This window comes from Prunus dulcis, chromosome 2, assembly GCF_902201215.1.
Source record: "Prunus dulcis chromosome 2, ALMONDv2, whole genome shotgun sequence".
Lineage (NCBI taxonomy): Eukaryota > Viridiplantae > Streptophyta > Magnoliopsida > Rosales > Rosaceae > Prunus > Prunus dulcis.
Genome location: NC_047651.1, coordinates 16,608,737 through 16,624,690, shown reverse-complemented (window position 1 = coordinate 16,624,690; position 15,954 = coordinate 16,608,737). Strand labels below are relative to the sequence as shown.

At 34.5% G+C, this 15,954-nt stretch overlaps 2 protein-coding genes across 3 annotated transcripts; both read right to left on the bottom strand.

Annotated features, from left to right (window-relative positions):
* Positions 1 to 62: 62 nt before the first annotated feature.
* On the bottom strand, positions 63 to 3,203 carry LOC117619467 (peroxisomal membrane protein 11D). Of its 2 annotated transcripts, none has more exons than XM_034349431.1 (8): positions 2,903 to 3,203; positions 1,594 to 1,799; positions 1,273 to 1,347; positions 1,105 to 1,179; positions 924 to 1,004; positions 748 to 822; positions 468 to 641; positions 63 to 317 (listed from the first exon to the last, which is right to left on the bottom strand). In XM_034349431.1, the coding sequence occupies exons 2-8, from the start codon at positions 1,783 to 1,785 to the stop codon at positions 282 to 284; spliced, it is 708 nt and encodes a 235-aa protein (XP_034205322.1). In that variant the 5' UTR covers positions 1,786 to 1,799; positions 2,903 to 3,203; the 3' UTR covers positions 63 to 281. The 2 variants fall into 2 exon arrangements, with proteins under 2 accessions (XP_034205322.1, XP_034205321.1); XM_034349430.1 differs by having other exon boundaries at positions 88 to 317; positions 3,026 to 3,203.
* A 4,459-nt stretch (positions 3,204 to 7,662) lies between these two features.
* LOC117617186 (receptor-like protein EIX2) lies at positions 7,663 to 10,804 on the bottom strand. Its single transcript, XM_034346467.1, has 2 exons — positions 9,473 to 10,804; positions 7,663 to 9,403 (listed from the first exon to the last, which is right to left on the bottom strand). Exons 1-2 carry the CDS (start codon positions 10,563 to 10,565, stop codon positions 7,773 to 7,775), a joined length of 2,724 nt encoding a protein of 907 aa, XP_034202358.1. The 5' UTR covers positions 10,566 to 10,804; the 3' UTR covers positions 7,663 to 7,772.
* Between the last annotated feature and the right edge of the window lie 5,150 nt (positions 10,805 to 15,954).

Genomic DNA, 15,954 nt, shown 5'->3' with positions numbered 1-15,954 from the left:
AGATCAAAAAAGGGTCGGCATAGAATTCACGTCTGCATACAAAGCCTCCCAGACATTCAATATACAGTTGTCAAATGATCATTTTGCTATCCATGGGAAAGAGAGCATCATCATATATTATTTCTATTGAACCGGAAATTATAGTGAATAAAAAGGTCAAATTTTGAGTTCACCCTCCTAGTTTGCAAATTGCTCAAACGTGACTAACAAAGATTCATATTGCAATTCTAAACAATTATTAAAAGGAGACTGAAGCACATTGAGGAAACAGACTTCGTTCTTTAGGCTGTCTTGGACTTCGCTGGAGCTGGAAGCAACTGCATCACACAGACAAATGTAGACTATCAGTTTAAACAATCTGAAACCGTAAGAAGACTGAGGCCAATCATAGATTGTCAGAAAGGTGGAATCAGATTTGTTAAGCATTCACAAAGACAGACACTAATAGAATTCGGTAGCATAAAAACCTGATAACAGGATATCAGAGAGGTAGTAAATCCCAAGGCTCCAGTGACACGAGGGGTAATTTTCTTAGGTGCCAACTGAAGCAACCCAGCTGCTACCACTGTATCCATGGCTGCTTTAACCAGGGCTAGTGACCTCTCATTTGATTTTTTGAGTTTAGCATGGTATTGTTCGTTCTGCAGTCAGAAAAACCACATGAAAAATGTTAAAAGAATACAGTAATCTACACCAACACAATTATTTTAAGGTCAATGCATTGTACAAGGTGACGGGTCAACATACTTGATACTTATCACTATTCTTCAGATCCTTCTCCAATTTTTTAAGTTGTCCAGAAAGCCTTCCTATCTCCCCAATCTGATTTAGGAACCAAGAGGAACACATTGTTCATGCCATGCACATCTCAAAACAACAGTACTTGCTAGTAAATGAGAGGCACAAGTTGGGAAGCAACAAACCTCAACCAAAGTAGTGCAAACTGAGGAACCCATCCAACAGAAAAGAGAGATCCGGCCAATTAGATCAGCACGCTCTTTGTTCTATTAAAAAAATACATTAGTTTCTAAGCATTTATTCCAATAAGTGTCACAGAACCCAATAAAGAACAACTGAACTGGAAAAGTATGCGATAATACATACCTTATAGATACCTGTTCTACCAAGCCAGACAATTTGATCAAGAAATAGAAAAGTTGACAGCAATGCGTTCTTGGACTGTAAAGCATCAGATTAAATGTCATCAATAAGACAAAGCAGAAGAATCTATATTTTAGAATAAGAAGACAAAGAATTAGATTATTATAATACCTTTCCGAGCAGAACAAGCGGGAGAGGAGTTCCTGGAGGAGTTGGACTAATAAGACCATGCAGATCGTTGACAAACTGAAACCAAGCGGACAATTCATAAAATGCGCAAGAATATAAAGGCTTGAAAATCAAGATCAGTGTCATATTTCGTTTGTCCATTTGCTTCCTTTTAGTAAGTGCAAACGCTTCAAGGAGACCATTTGGTAAGCACTATCCTTCTTCCCTCAAGTTCTTCCACAAGAAATTTTTTAAAGGACCACAATAGTCGTAAAGCATGTTTTTACCACATATTCTACATAATTATATCACACAGATCCTAACCTTGAAAAGTCGAAAAACTTTTCGGGCCAAACTAGTTGATTTGTCAACATTTTGGGCTGTTCCAGGTTCTCCATTACTCAAGAATTTTGAGCCATATTGTATTGCCCTGCAAATCTTGTCCCTGGCCTCAGCCTTGTTCAGATACAGAACTGCAAGAGCAAGTTCTGCTCTAGTTGCATCCAGTGTACTCATCTCTTATCCCTGACCTAATGAAGCAAGCATAAGTAACTTATAAGTTTGGGAAGCAACAGATAGCATGAAAATAAACACAGGTAAATGATATATAAGAACCTGTAAATATGAACAAAAGAACTTTCCAGAAATATAGCATAAAGTCATCAGTCAAGAAACAACCAACTATTGATTCTTGGTGATGATATATTAACCAAGTAAGAAACCAACTATTGGTTGATATACTTATATTTCAACTTGTATTAACCCTGAATCTCATCTGGTCAATATATCTCTACGAAAGGAAGTCTTCATCCACACCATCTCAAAAATTTAAGGGCAAAAACTTTCACTGTGTTTGCACAAACTTTTCAATTCACATCTAACAACTGTAGTTTTGTATTGTCCAACTTTGTTAATCACAAAGAAGCAAATGATATCCATTATAAAGAAAGCAAAAAAATGATATTAATCATATACAAATTACAGTACTTAGCTTTTCTGCTTGGCAATCTGAAATTAGAAGTTTATCTTTTGCAATCTAGTCTACCCTTTATGAATATGCAATATTGGGCAAAACCCTTTCTGATGAACTCCACACACACACACACACACACACACACACACACACAAAATTTTCAATTTGCATCTGACTACTGTAACTTTCTATGGTCAAATCCGTATCATCTTAAGAAGCAAACAATTTACATGCAAAGGCAAGTGAAACACCACATTAATCATATACAACATTTAGCTGTTTTGCTTGGCAATCTGAAATTAGTGGTTGTATATTCTGCAATCTACAAAGCATGAACATACGTACGGTCCACACCAACTTAAGCTGAACTCCAGCTCCAACACATATACACAGAATTTCAACAATTAGTCAACTATATCAACAATCATGTCATCACTTTCCGAGAAACTAAACAAAGACCAGATAAACTCATGAGTAATCAATATCATCATCAAATGAAACAAGATGACCCAAAACAAGAAATACCAAATAACCCAAATCAAAATTTGACCAAACAAATCAAGAAACAAAACCCAGCAGCCAATTCCTCAAAATCAGAAAGAACATAACAAAAAAGAAGAAGAAAGCTTTAAGCTTGAGATTAGATCAAAGTCTGTGTACCTAAACGTATGTTCTTTCTGGTTCCTAAACTACAGGACAACAATCAACGGTATAGAATTTGTGATATCCCATCTATAAATCCAGAGAGAGAGAGAGAGAGAGAGAGAGAGAGAGAGAGAGTACCGAAGAGTGTGCCAAGGAACTAGCCTCGAAAACAGCAAAAACTGAAAGGGGTGGCTTTGGTCTGGTTCTTCAGAGCGTCAGCTCCGTCAGTTCGTTTTCTTCTCTTTGATAGGCTCTGATAATGGCTTGTTTGGTCCTCTCTTTTCCCATACAAACAAACAAAACCCCAAAAAAAAAAAAATTGTTCATTCATATAACCAAAAGACGCAACGAGAGCTGATTCACTTACCTTCAGGGACACATGTCATGATACAATGCTCCATCCTCTTTTTTATTTTTTGTACTTTTTTTTTTTGGCATACATATCTTGTAATATTTTTAGTATCTCCTTCCATCACAAGATTTTCTGTTTCTGGTCAAACATGATTTTTCGTCAATTCTTTCTTTTATTTATATACTTCGTAAAATATACCGTTCAAATTAGTATATTATGTTATATGGTGAGTCTCAACGTTCAACAATATTATCCAAAAAATAAAAAAATCTCAAATCTCAAACTTCAATATCTCATGTTCATTGATAAGAAAGAAAATTAAAGGTTGGTTCAGATTTGTTGGTTTTGTGATAAAACTAAAGTCTTAGGAGAACTGGCACTGTCTAGTTCGAGGACTTGCATGCTTACAGTTATTATTATTTTTTTAAATGAACTTATTAGGTACTTATAAGATTGAAGCTTGCATTTCTTTTTCTTTATCATCATTGGATTGTAGGGACTTTTTTCTTCCGACAGCTATAAATGGACTGGGCTGCCATAAGGAGCGAACTGAAGAAATCGTCCTATGTACTTGAGTTCAGAAATCAAGCCCCAAAAATGCTTCGAAAGGACAGAGAAGCCTTAGAAAATACCTTTGTTACCTTCACCAATGAAAATAACAACAGCTTACATATAAATTTTCTAGGTTGGCATGAGAAGCTTGTGGCATGAGAGCAAAATTGTCATGAGTTTAGCACTGAACAGAAAACTAAGTGTTCTTGGGGAGAAAAAGGGTATTAAGGTAGGGGATGAAGAGTTTACAGAGAGGTTGGCTGAGAATAAGGAAAAAGAGAGGAATGAGTGGCTTGAGTATTATTTCCGACAACTTGGCAGTAACTCTGTCAAATGCTAGAGCAGCCTGCCAGAAGGGGGAAAAATGGGGAAGAGGATGAACAGAGCACGAGTTTGCTGGGTGTTGCAGGTGAGAGAGGAAGCTTGCTATCTAAAAATGTGGGTTATCTTTGGTTGGGTAGAAGAGGCCCCTTTTATAGCCGTTGGAAGCCATCTTTTTCTAAGAAACCCTAATGGTTTCTATCTAATTTGGCCAAGCGTTTTCCTTCCTTTCTCCTCCCCTTCTTTGACTTATCTTATTCTAGCAAAATCTTCTCTGTCCAATCTTACAAAATCAGGGATTTTTGGGAGCTCAATTCTCTTTCCCACAGCTGCCTTTATTTCCAGTAATCTCTTTCTTTTATTTCCTTCCTTCTTCCATGGCCAGGTCTGATGAGGGAAAGAGAATGGGTATGCATGTTGGTTCAAAAGGCGATTCCTCTCCCAGCAGGCTGCGCGCCAATATCCTTTGGTACCTTAGGTGTCTTTTGCTTGAAACTTGCTTATTTCCCATGTGCTGGAACCTCCCAGCAGCTTTGTATAATGAACCTTCAGACTTCCCCTTCGTGGCTTTTGTTTTTCCAGCCAAGTGCTGGGGCTTTTATAGCTCATTATGGTAACTGTATGGGCAAATGTGATTCATTAAGTAAGTGGGCTTTCTTTATCAAACGTTTGAGCTTTTTGGTTGAGTCAATAGGCTATTTTGGTTGGGCTATTTTTGTTTGGAGTGATGAACTATTCTTTTCTCTCTTGTGGTCACCCACATGTTTGGGCCTATGAAATGGGCTTGAGTCCCGAGGCTCCATTTCTCGGCCCATCAATGGGCCTCATGACAATTTATTACCATCCATACCACAACCCACTCAAGCAAGCCCCAGGTATTTGAGTGGCTTGAGGCCCACTTAAGCGTGATTGGGTGTGGAATAATAATTCCTTGCCTGGCGTGGCGTGGCGTGTCGCTTGGCGTGCTTCAATTTTATCGTCTTTGAAGAGGGATATAGTGCTTAAGCATGGGCTTATATTTTATAATATTATCTCAGTTCTTGGCATGACAAATTATTTATTTAGCATGGCATGTGGACTATGGCTTGTATATGACGAGCCTTCGTGTACTCCGATATGTGACTTTTCTTAATGTAGTATTATATTGGGCCGGAAATTTATTTGGGCCTAACCATTGACTTTTTTGGGCCTCAACACGGATATATAAAGAAAAATAGTTTGTTGTTTTTGAAGAATTACATGGCTGCAAATGATTAAGGTAGACTATGTATTTACTTGTGTTATTCAAGACATCTAAATCAATCTAAATATTTGAGTTGAGTGCAAAGAATCCCTCTATCCAACATTTATATTAGATAAATTCATTGGATGATCTCAAAGTACCGGTGTGCTATCAATTCAAAAATTATTATATATATATATAGTCCATTTCTATTAAGGGATTCCTCAAATAAAAACACCGTTTAGGGTCTCCTACAAATTTTCAAATATCCTAACAATCTTTAAAAAAAAAATATACATTCATAAATCATCCTTGCAAAAAATTAGACAACTCGAAAACCATTTCGACATCCAATTTTGTTCTACAAAATCAATGAACACGATACTTCAAGAAAGTACTAAAATTCAATAATTCAATTGAGTGATCAGATGATATCGGATTCAAGTGATTTTTTGTAGAGATAATCTTTGAATAAATATCTACAAATAGACGGTATGGATTAGTGAAATACAATAGGGAGTGGACCCTACAAAGATATCCCTCAACTAAAGCTCAAATATATATCCATCGCCAACCCAAAAAAAAAAAAAAAAAAAAAAAGGAAAACAAAAAAAGAAGAAGAAAATGAATAAGATAAGGGTGCATCTTTTGAAGGATTAAAGTGAAGGCAGAGATCTCCTTGCATCCAGTTTATATGTCATTGGTACTTGATGACCTTTAAATTTATATTGGTTGAAGACTTTGATAATAGTTAAATTAGTTTTTGAAATATTTTTTAGTTTATAATTTTTGTAATTATAAGTTTGTCATTTATTTGTTATAAATCCATATTCAAGAAGAGAAAAAAAAAGAAAAAGATTTAATGTTTAAAATAATTATTTTATACTTTAGAAATATCCGTTATGGATTGCACCAAACATAGGATAGTGCTAAATAGCACTATTTTACCCCTACTCCCCCTTAATTTAACACTCCACTAAACATAGGACATGCTAAATCCAAATCAATCCAATTCAAGCCGATCTTTAAATTTAGCATATTCTATTCAATTTAATCATGCGTGCCAAATTCAAGAACCGGCATGAATTGAACTAAATATACTAAATTCAAGTAGCAAAGTTCGCTTCTTGTTGTTGGAGTTTGAGGTGTGTGTTTAGGGTGCATTCTAAAGTGAACAACATATTATTTTATTAAAATAAATAATAAAAATAATAAGTTCCTTATAATAATAATATTAAAAAATTTGAAGAATATATTGAAGTATAAATGCAAGAGGCTAATAAGCAACAATGTATTTATCTCAGAATCTGGCTCACGAATTATGCGTGACAGCTAACAAAGCATCGAGTACATGCCTTTTTATTTGGTTTGAATGTCTAGATTTGAATTTAAGCTCCCAACTCCAAATCCATTTGTTTGGGTTTGTATTAACAGCCCAGATTTGAATTTGGGTCAAAACACCAGAGCCCAAATTTAAGGACAGGCCCACCGTCAAATCAATGAGATTGATACTGGATCATGGCACGTGCAAGGAAGGATGAAAAGAATGTAAGAAATTTAATTGTATGTAAAAGGAAGGATGAAAGGAATGTGAATAATCCCAAACTTTCATAGGTTAAAATGTCGTTAGCCCTTGAATATAATTACTCGTATGATGAATTTTATTTTAATTTTTTAAAAATAAATGAGAGGATAATACTAATAACTTATTATTACTAGTCTCTTGGCACACACGTGAGCGTGTGCCAATTGGCTTTATTAGTATTATTTTTTTTATTTTAGAATTAAAAAAATGGATCGTTGTGTTCCATAAAAATATGACCCATTATCTTATTTAATTTAAAAAATTTTAATATAAAAAAGTGTAAATTATCATATTATCCTCATTTAACTAAGAATTTCAGTTATATAAATCCAACATAAATATAAATAACTTATTGTAAACTCTTTGAAGAAATTCAACTTGTCTATTTTGACAAAAAAACAAAGAAAATAAAAAAGAAGTTGAACTTATCTTTTTTTCCCCCTACTTTATTGTACCGCATGAAATATGTGATGAGATTTGAGTTTGAACCAAAAAAATCCATCATATGTGCGGACTGAGAATATGTGGATTTTATTATTAATTGTTGGCATGCATTTCTCATGCTCTTCGGCTATAAAAATCCATTTCCAGCTACTACAATACAACTACCATTACAAAGCCATTTCACTGAAGCAAAGACATGTCTCCGAAGATGTTGGATAAAAAGATCAAGTGCAGAAAAAAAAAGGAAAAAAAAAAGAAAAAAAGAAAAAAAAAGGGTTAGTTTGCATGAATATAACAAATTAGACAAACCAAATAATCATGCAAGCATGTTGATTAAGTCAATAAAGTAATTGACGCTTCAACAAAGCTATCCTCAAAAAAAGCCAATCATTTAAACCATTCAAGAACTTCAAGTATGCGTATCTCCATGAGTCGACCTTGAAAATATCATGGTGCTGCAAACTCCCCAAAATCCAACAGCAAATCCAATCCCCATAGTAATGTAGAATCCCAGTGTTATTAGCTCATCCTTGTCCTCTTGGTCGATGAAGTTAGTTTGCCCACTTGGACCTCTTTCATCTTCATCAACACACATCTTTTTAAGTGGAGGCCCACAAAGTTGAGGATTCCCAGCATAAACAGAGGGATCAAAGGCTTGGAGCTGAGTCCCAATTGGAATTTTGCCAGACAAGTTGTTATATGACAAGTCCAAGAAACTAAGACGATCTATCAGAGAAAGGCTTGTTGGAATTCTTCCATCTATATGGTTTCGTGACAAATCAAGAGAATCCAATGATTGCAAGTTTCCGATCTTTGGAGCTATTTGACCTGTTAATTGGTTTCTCGATAGATTTAAAGAAACCAACCCAACAAGATGAGTGATTTCACTTGGAATCTCCCCTGTTAATCTATTGCTTGACAAATCAATTCTCTTCACAAGCCCCAAAGTGTTTTTGTATGTCTGCATTCTTCCTTTCCATATGAATGTTGCATCATCCTCATATTGATACGTTGAATTTGAATTTCCGAAAGAATGTGTGATTTCCTGACCTGAATGTCCTATCTGAGCCAGAGTAGTCAGATTGTTGAGGCATTTGGGTATGCTTCTAGATATGTTGTTCATAGAGAAATCCAAAATTTGAATGTGTGTTAGATGGCATAATTGTGAGGGCAGGCTTCCATTCAAGTGATTAGAGGAAAGCATCAAGATAACCAAATTCTTTAAGCTAACCCCTAACCATTCAGGTATTGGTCCGGATAATTTATTATCCCCAACATCCACGACTTCTAACCTTGAGCAATTCGTCAACGACGAAGGCAATTGTCCAACAAATCTATTGCTTCTTAATTTGAGTGTTTCAATCCGAAATACAGAGCCTATTGTTGTAGGAATTTTCCCAGACAAAGCATTGTAACTCAAATCAAGCATGACTAGATTCTCCAAATGTGTCAAGCAATCTGGAACTTGTCCAGAAACATTGTTTCTTGAGAGGTCAAGAAAGCCTAAAGAAATAGCTGCACTTGAACACAAGAATGAAATTGACCCTGAAAGTTTATTATAAGAGAGATCTACATATGAGGCTGTTGATAGAACTAAAGGGATTGGACCTTCCAATTTGTTCGAACTCAGATCTAGTATAGGGAAATATGAAAATTCCACTATCAAATTTGCAAATGTACCTCTAATTTGGTTGCTTGAGAAATTCATAAATTCCACATTACGACATAAACTCCAAAACCAACTTGGAAGGATGTCGGAAATTCCAGCATCAGAAATATCAAGGTATGACAATTTTTTTTGAGTTTGAAGCCACTTTGGGAAATCTGGACCCATCTTGCAAGACCCCAAATTTATGAATTCCAATTGGAAAGGAGGAATCCAATCAGCATGGATGTCTAAAACTAGCAAGTTAGAAGATAAATCCAAATACTGTAATTTGGAGAGTTTTGAGAAATAAGTTTCTGAAATCTCTCCTTCCAAAGAATTCATGCTAAAATCAATAGTTTGGAGCTTAGACATTAGCCCTATACTTTCAGGTATCCCTCCGCTTAATTGATTGTAATGAAGATTCAAGAGTTCCAAAGATGAAAGGTTTGTAAGATTAGGTAATGACCCTGCAAGATCATTCTCAGAGAGATGCAACTCCTCCAATGAGTTTTGAGCACATGTAGAGAATAATATTTGAACAAACTTAGAAAGTTGTCCACTTAGATTATTGCTTGAGAGATCCAAATATTGCAAACTATATAACCTGGCAAAAGAATGCGGGTCCCCTCCTTCAAGTTGGTTAGAATAGAGATCAAGATGTGCTAGAGAGCTCATGTTTCCAAAAACATCAGGAATTGAACCCGCTAGTTGGTTAAAAGAGAGGTCAAGATGAACAAGGCTGGTATTATAGTTGGACAACCATAGAAATATTGAAGAAGTACTTAAATGGTTGAAAGAAAGCTCAACGCTAGCAAGAGATTTAGAAGAGTTTATGTAAGAAATAGTGGAAAGAATTGGAGAAGGAAGATCACATTCCTGTAGTGTCAAGTTTGTTAGTTCAGGAAGCTTATTAATGGCTTCCGGCCAATCGAAAACATTGCTGAGATTCGCGAAACTCAAGTCCAAATATCTTAATGACAAAAGAAGAGGAAGCCAGTTGAGATTTTCTACATTTGTAAAGCTATTACCGCTTAAGTCCAGATACACCAAGTTCGTAAGATTTCCGACCTGACTTGGAAACTTGCCTCCAAAATAAGTCCAAGACAGATCAAGGTATCTTAAATTGGTTAGAGAACCAATGAAATCTGGAAATTGACTCCCAGTGAAATTAATCTCATTGAGGTACAAATGTTGTAAATGCTGCAACTCAATCAGTTTAGGACTAATCATCTTACCTTGCAAACAATAATCTTCGCCGATAACTTCGTATGAAAGATTAAGTCCAATAACATGACCTGTTTGGTTGCTGCAATAGACTCCTATCCAACTGCAACAATCTTGTTTCTGGGCTTCGGAACTCCATGAAGAGAGGAGATTGTAATCATCCACCAGGCCATGCTTGAATGCAAGGAGTGCTTGCCTTTCCTTCTCTATGCACCTCCCTGTCACGTTAGTATCCCTCTGATTGTGGTCCACCTCCCCTCCTTGGGCATACTGTAGCAAAAGCAGCGCAAATGCAAGAAAGAGTTTCAAGTACCTTCCATGGCCCTGCATGTTAAAAGATTGAAAGGCAAGATCAACAAGATCCAATTGTTTAGGTTTTAATTATTGATATATGGTTGTCTCCGAGCTTGTATCACAATATATAGGGGAAAAAAGGAAAAGTCTTTACAAGCTTGAATAGTACGCAAATTTTGTTATATGCTGTTGATCCACAAAGGGATGCATAAAACTCCAAACGACATACAGACCTAGGGACATAATTATTGACTTAGACTTTTCTTTTTCCTTCTTCTTATTTGTTGGGTCTAAGCAGGAAGTTCATTGAGTTGGAGACTAATGAAGGGCCACATATTTATACAAGATAAACACGCAAAACAGGACCACATCCTGTTTGTGGAAATCTGCTTGTGGAAATTTGGTATTGGTTGGAAGAATGAATGCGTGTGTGTGGCTCCACATAAGACACTAACTTCACGCCAAAAATCATGACAAATTATTGTAGGTATTGAGTCGACTTAACTAGTCTTGAGATGGTTTCATACAAGTTTTTCTGCATCCTGTGGTGGTCCTGCCCACTCAACTCAACCGTAATTTGCCTCCCATGATCCCATCCAAGGCACAAGCTTCTTGCAATATTGACTTGACCTAACTTGAAACATACGGAAATATGTCTACCAACGCTCATATATGAAAGTATAAATCTTTCACAAATTATGTATAAATAGTTTGTGAGAATGAATTTATACAAAAACCATTATCAAACCACTTCACTTATTTAGTGGGGAAGGTTAATTTAATGGCAACATTTATAGCCTCTACCACTTTCTTTAAAAATCAACAATACAATTAATTATGGTTAATACCGTATTTGTGCAGTTTAGTTTTTGAACTGTTTACATAAGATTTGTACTTGACAAGAAATGAAGGAAAAGTGCCCCCTTAACTTTTGATATTTCTTAAACAAACTTTCCGCGATGACTTGATATTTCTTAACCAAACTTTACGCGGTGACTTATAATTTTCGTGGTTATGTTTCATAATTTTTTTTCCTTCGTACCCAATTTCTTAATAGTGTAAGTATTAGCTTGACCTTGAAAGCTTGGACTGTTTAATTCCACAAAAAGCACATCTTTGATAATTCAGATTTCTTTTAATGTGCCATGACATGTGCGTGCTTTGTCAAACTTTTACCAAAAACAGATTTTTCAAAAGTGAACGAGTGTGGGATATTGCAAAAAGATGATCCATAAAATTAAAATAGAGCCATATATTTATACAAGACAAATATTACATAAAAAAGACCACGAATTATTTGCCCCTACTAGAAATTAAAAGTTAGACACTAATTTCCATGATGCAATTAAGTGGGTGGGTATTTACTTGACTCAAGTAATTGAATAAATTTTGAAATGAGAAATGTTAGCAACCTTCTCTTTAACCTTCTCTTTTGGACATTCTCTCTTCTCCTCATGACAAGTGTCATTTTCCTTACACTTAAACAATGTCATTAATGCATCACATAAGTTAGTTTTTGTTTTCCAAGTTTATCCTTCTAAAATGTATTGACTTTTATATTTCCTTCAATTTATTCAAATTTTGTTACAACTTTTTTAGCACATTGTTAAAAATTAAATAAGAAAAAAACATAAGAAAAACTTCATATTTTAGAATATAAAAAAAATAAAATTTGTTACATGACATTGTTATCATCTTTATTTTGTTTTTAACAAAACACACATTCTTTTTAAAATTTTTTAAAAAAAAACTTCAGTTTTCATTTTCTTATTTAATTTTTTAACAAGGTGATAAGAAAGTTGTAAAAAAATTAGCTTGTTATTAAAATAAGTTAATACATTTAATAAGAGTAAACTTGGAAAACAAAAATTAGTCTGTGTGATGCATTAATGACATTGTTTTAAGTGTAAGGAAAGTGACACTTGTCATGAGAAGAAGAGAGAAGGTCCAAAGGAGAAGGTTAGAGAGAAGGTTGCTAGCACTCCCCTTTTGGAATTCTCGATTAGTTTGGATCACACTATATTGATTGACTTGATATATAGATGAACGCATGATGCATGCTGAAGAGTATCTAAATCAAATAATCACTTTTTTTTTCTTCTTAATTATTGGGTATGAATAGGAAGTTGATTGAGTTGGGGACTAATGGATGAGCTTAGTTAGGCTTTAGTTCGCACGTCTCTGTCTGATTATAATATATACATGGATATAAAAATATTTTATTACTTTGATAAGAAAATGTTTAAGATACTTATATAGTAAAGCATAAATCTTTCACCAATCACATATTAAAATTAAGATAAATTAATATTACATGTAGTGTTACGATTATTCTTAAAAATTTATCATATTATAATTTATAGTGATGATCACGAAATTCTTAAGTAGGAAGGAGTATATTTAGTGTTGAATTTGATCGTTAAAGTTTTGGAGCAAGGAAGTCAAAGTGTCCTTTATTTTTAATCCAAATTCACCTCTATTAGAGAGATGGTGTACAAGTTGATCAGTAAAGATGGTCTCCCTACCAATCAAGGCAAAACTACATGGATTATTTGTGACTTTTAGCCAACTATTTCTGAATAGGGATGGAATTAGATTCCCAATGGGGAATATGATCCCCCAATGTTTGTGTGGATGGATAATCCTTAACGGGGACTAGGCAGAGGATGAGGATGAGAAAGTTTTGCCTTTCAACTTGAGATGGGATTCTATCCTTTCAAATGCTTTTCCATTATCCTTATAACGTGTTTGAGATATTCACACAGACAAACAGGAAACCAAAATGGAGCCATATATTTATACAAGACCAAACAAGAAAAAGACTACGAATCATCTACCCCTGCTACAACTTAAGTTAGACACTAATTTCCACAATACAATTAAGTGGCTAGATATTGACTTTACTTAAGTGATTGAATAAATTTTGAAATTCTCAATTAGTTTAGATCACACTATATCGATATTTGATTGGCTTGATAGATAAAACAAGTGCTTTTCATATGTAAGTAAGCCCATAAATAGGGCTCTAAATATATTATAAAAAAACACCTACAATACTCAAATTTTAGGAGAAAACCCATTTCACTTATTTTAAAAAAAAAACAAAAAAAAACTAAGGAGGGACCAAATATACCATACAAGGCTTAAAAAACCTAAAAATTACAATACTCCTATCATAATTTTTTTTCTCCTAAAATTATACTGCAAGGATAATAATAGTATTTCACACGTCATTCGAAAAAAAAAAAATTAAATATATATAGTACAACTAATTTTTTTTCTTCAATTGATAGTTTTATTATAAATTTCTGGAAAAAAAAAGAAAAAAAAAAAAGAAGAAAAAGGTTCTGCATGCTGAAGAGCATACAAATCAGATAATCACTTTTTCTTTTTCTAATTTGTAGGGTCTGAATGGGAAGTTGATTGAGTTGAGGACGAATGGATGAGAAGACTCGTGGAAAATTTGTATTGGAAGAATGAATGTGTGACATGTGGATAAGGTTTTGTGTCATCCAGAATAAAGAAAAACAAACGAGAAAGTGATGCTCTTCATAATTGTGGCAACTTTGTATTGTTCGTGCTATTGGAGTTCGTGGGTATCCTGCTAAAACTCCCAGTAATGTTAAGGTGCTCAGGCATCCTCTAGTGGTTTCTTTGGATTAAAGTGAACATAGATGGTGCTTTTCCGAAATTGCATGCATAGGAGATAATTATAAAGAAATTATTGTTGAAAATGTTGCCAGACAATATATTTCAATCACTTCGATTTTCTTAAGAGCTACGGACTGCCTATATTTCAATCACTTCGATTTTTTTAAGTGCCGTATGCAGTCTTCTTGTAGATTGGTCAAAAGGAATAACTTGGTCATAGCAAGGGTTTAGGGTAGATATTGTTGTGTATACAATGACAATTAATTGAGGGTGGAAAATAATGTATATGCCAAAATATCATGTCTCCTTGATAAGCTGTGGACAGAAGGCGTAGGACTATTTTCTTGAGCGTGGACACTGGCCGCAGACCCATGAGTCTTTCTTGAGCGTGGACACTAGACCCATGAGTCTTTCATGTAATTCTTAAATTTTGAATTAAACGGACTCTAAATGTGTATGAAGCGTTTGCATTATCTTGTTAACTTATGAAATGATATATTAGAGACAAGAATTAACATAATTAACCAATGTTTCAGATTTCTAGTCTAGCAAGACTCAGGCAAATCCAATATATATTTCCTTTTTCTTTGTAGATACATATTATATTTTGTATTTTTCCGTCGGATATAATAGGGTTGAAAGAGACACATCATCATGCTTGATGTCTTATTGAATAGGGATATTAGTAACTCTATACAAATGTAGCTAAATGCGTCTCATTGATTTAATTTCACAGAATGAAGCAGGCTGTCCCTTGAAGTGGAAGGGCAATTGGCTTGTCTTGCAGCTAGCTCATTAAATCTCAAATCTGAAAGAATATAACTCAACAGAAAGCTACCTTCACTTGGCTTCAAGTACCATAAGAGAAAGAAGAATAGATGGAAGCTATAGAGTAGCCACCTAGATACAAACTAATAAAATTACACATCATTGACTTTATTTGCTTCCTTGTGGAAAAAAGATAAACTGCAGAAAACCCCCATGAACTATAACGCTTGTTGAAATGTCCACATTGAATTATTTTTTCAGCAAATTTAACCATCAGATTATTTTAAATGGTCAATTTAACTCATGTCGTTAGTTTCGATGTAGTTTCATTCAGATAATTGTGGCAACTTTGTATTGTTCGTGCTATTGGAGTTCGTGGGCATCCTGCTACAACTCCCAGTATTGTTAAGGTGAATATAGATGGTGCTTTTCCGAGATTGCATGCATAGGAGATAATTACAAAGAAATTATTGTTGAAAATGTTGCTAGACAAATATTTCAATCACTTCTATTTTTATTTGGAAAATGGAGAAAAGTTTTGAGGGTGTGCTAAATGGAACTCAACTTTTTTTTTTTTTTTTTCTCTTTTAAAAGCATCGGAGTAAATTCTTGACAGATAAGTTTCAATACTTATTAGATAGTACCTACTAGAACGTTGGCTCAATGTTTGCTCTTTTTCTCCCACGCAACTATTGACTTGGATTTAATATGGTGATTTGTCTTCCTACATGCATCAAACTATTTAATTACCCAAACTGACTTGCAGGTATTGACTCAGCTTAGCTTATCTTGATTTGGGCATGCACAAATATCTTCTTGCAAATATTGACTTGAATTAGCTGAAAAGGATGATTTTGTAAATAAATAAATAAAAATTTAAGCAAAGTTTGTAATTTGTTAATTTTACTCATGCATTTTACTCCCTCCACCAATTGTGGTTAGAGACAATCGATTTTGTCAATTTGTGTAATTTAGCATCCAGATGCATATCATGTGCATTGACGTT

Coding starts and splice junctions, on each gene's coding strand:
- LOC117617186 (XM_034346467.1), bottom strand. CDS start 10,565: ATGCAGGGCCATGGAAGGTACTTGAAACTCTTTCTTGCATTTGCGCTG. Junction 9,404..9,472: donor GAATGATCTTGCAGGGTCAT/TACCTAATCTTA, acceptor TAAGCGGAGGGA/TACCTGAAAGTATAGGGCTA.
- LOC117619467 (XM_034349431.1), bottom strand. CDS start 1,785: ATGAGTACACTGGATGCAACTAGAGCAGAACTTGCTCTTGCAGTTCTG. Junction 1,005..1,104: donor GTAGAACAGGTATCTATAAG/GTATGTATTATC, acceptor TTTTTTTAATAG/AACAAAGAGCGTGCTGATCT. Junction 823..923: donor TTTGCACTACTTTGGTTGAG/GTTTGTTGCTTC, acceptor TTCCTAAATCAG/ATTGGGGAGATAGGAAGGCT.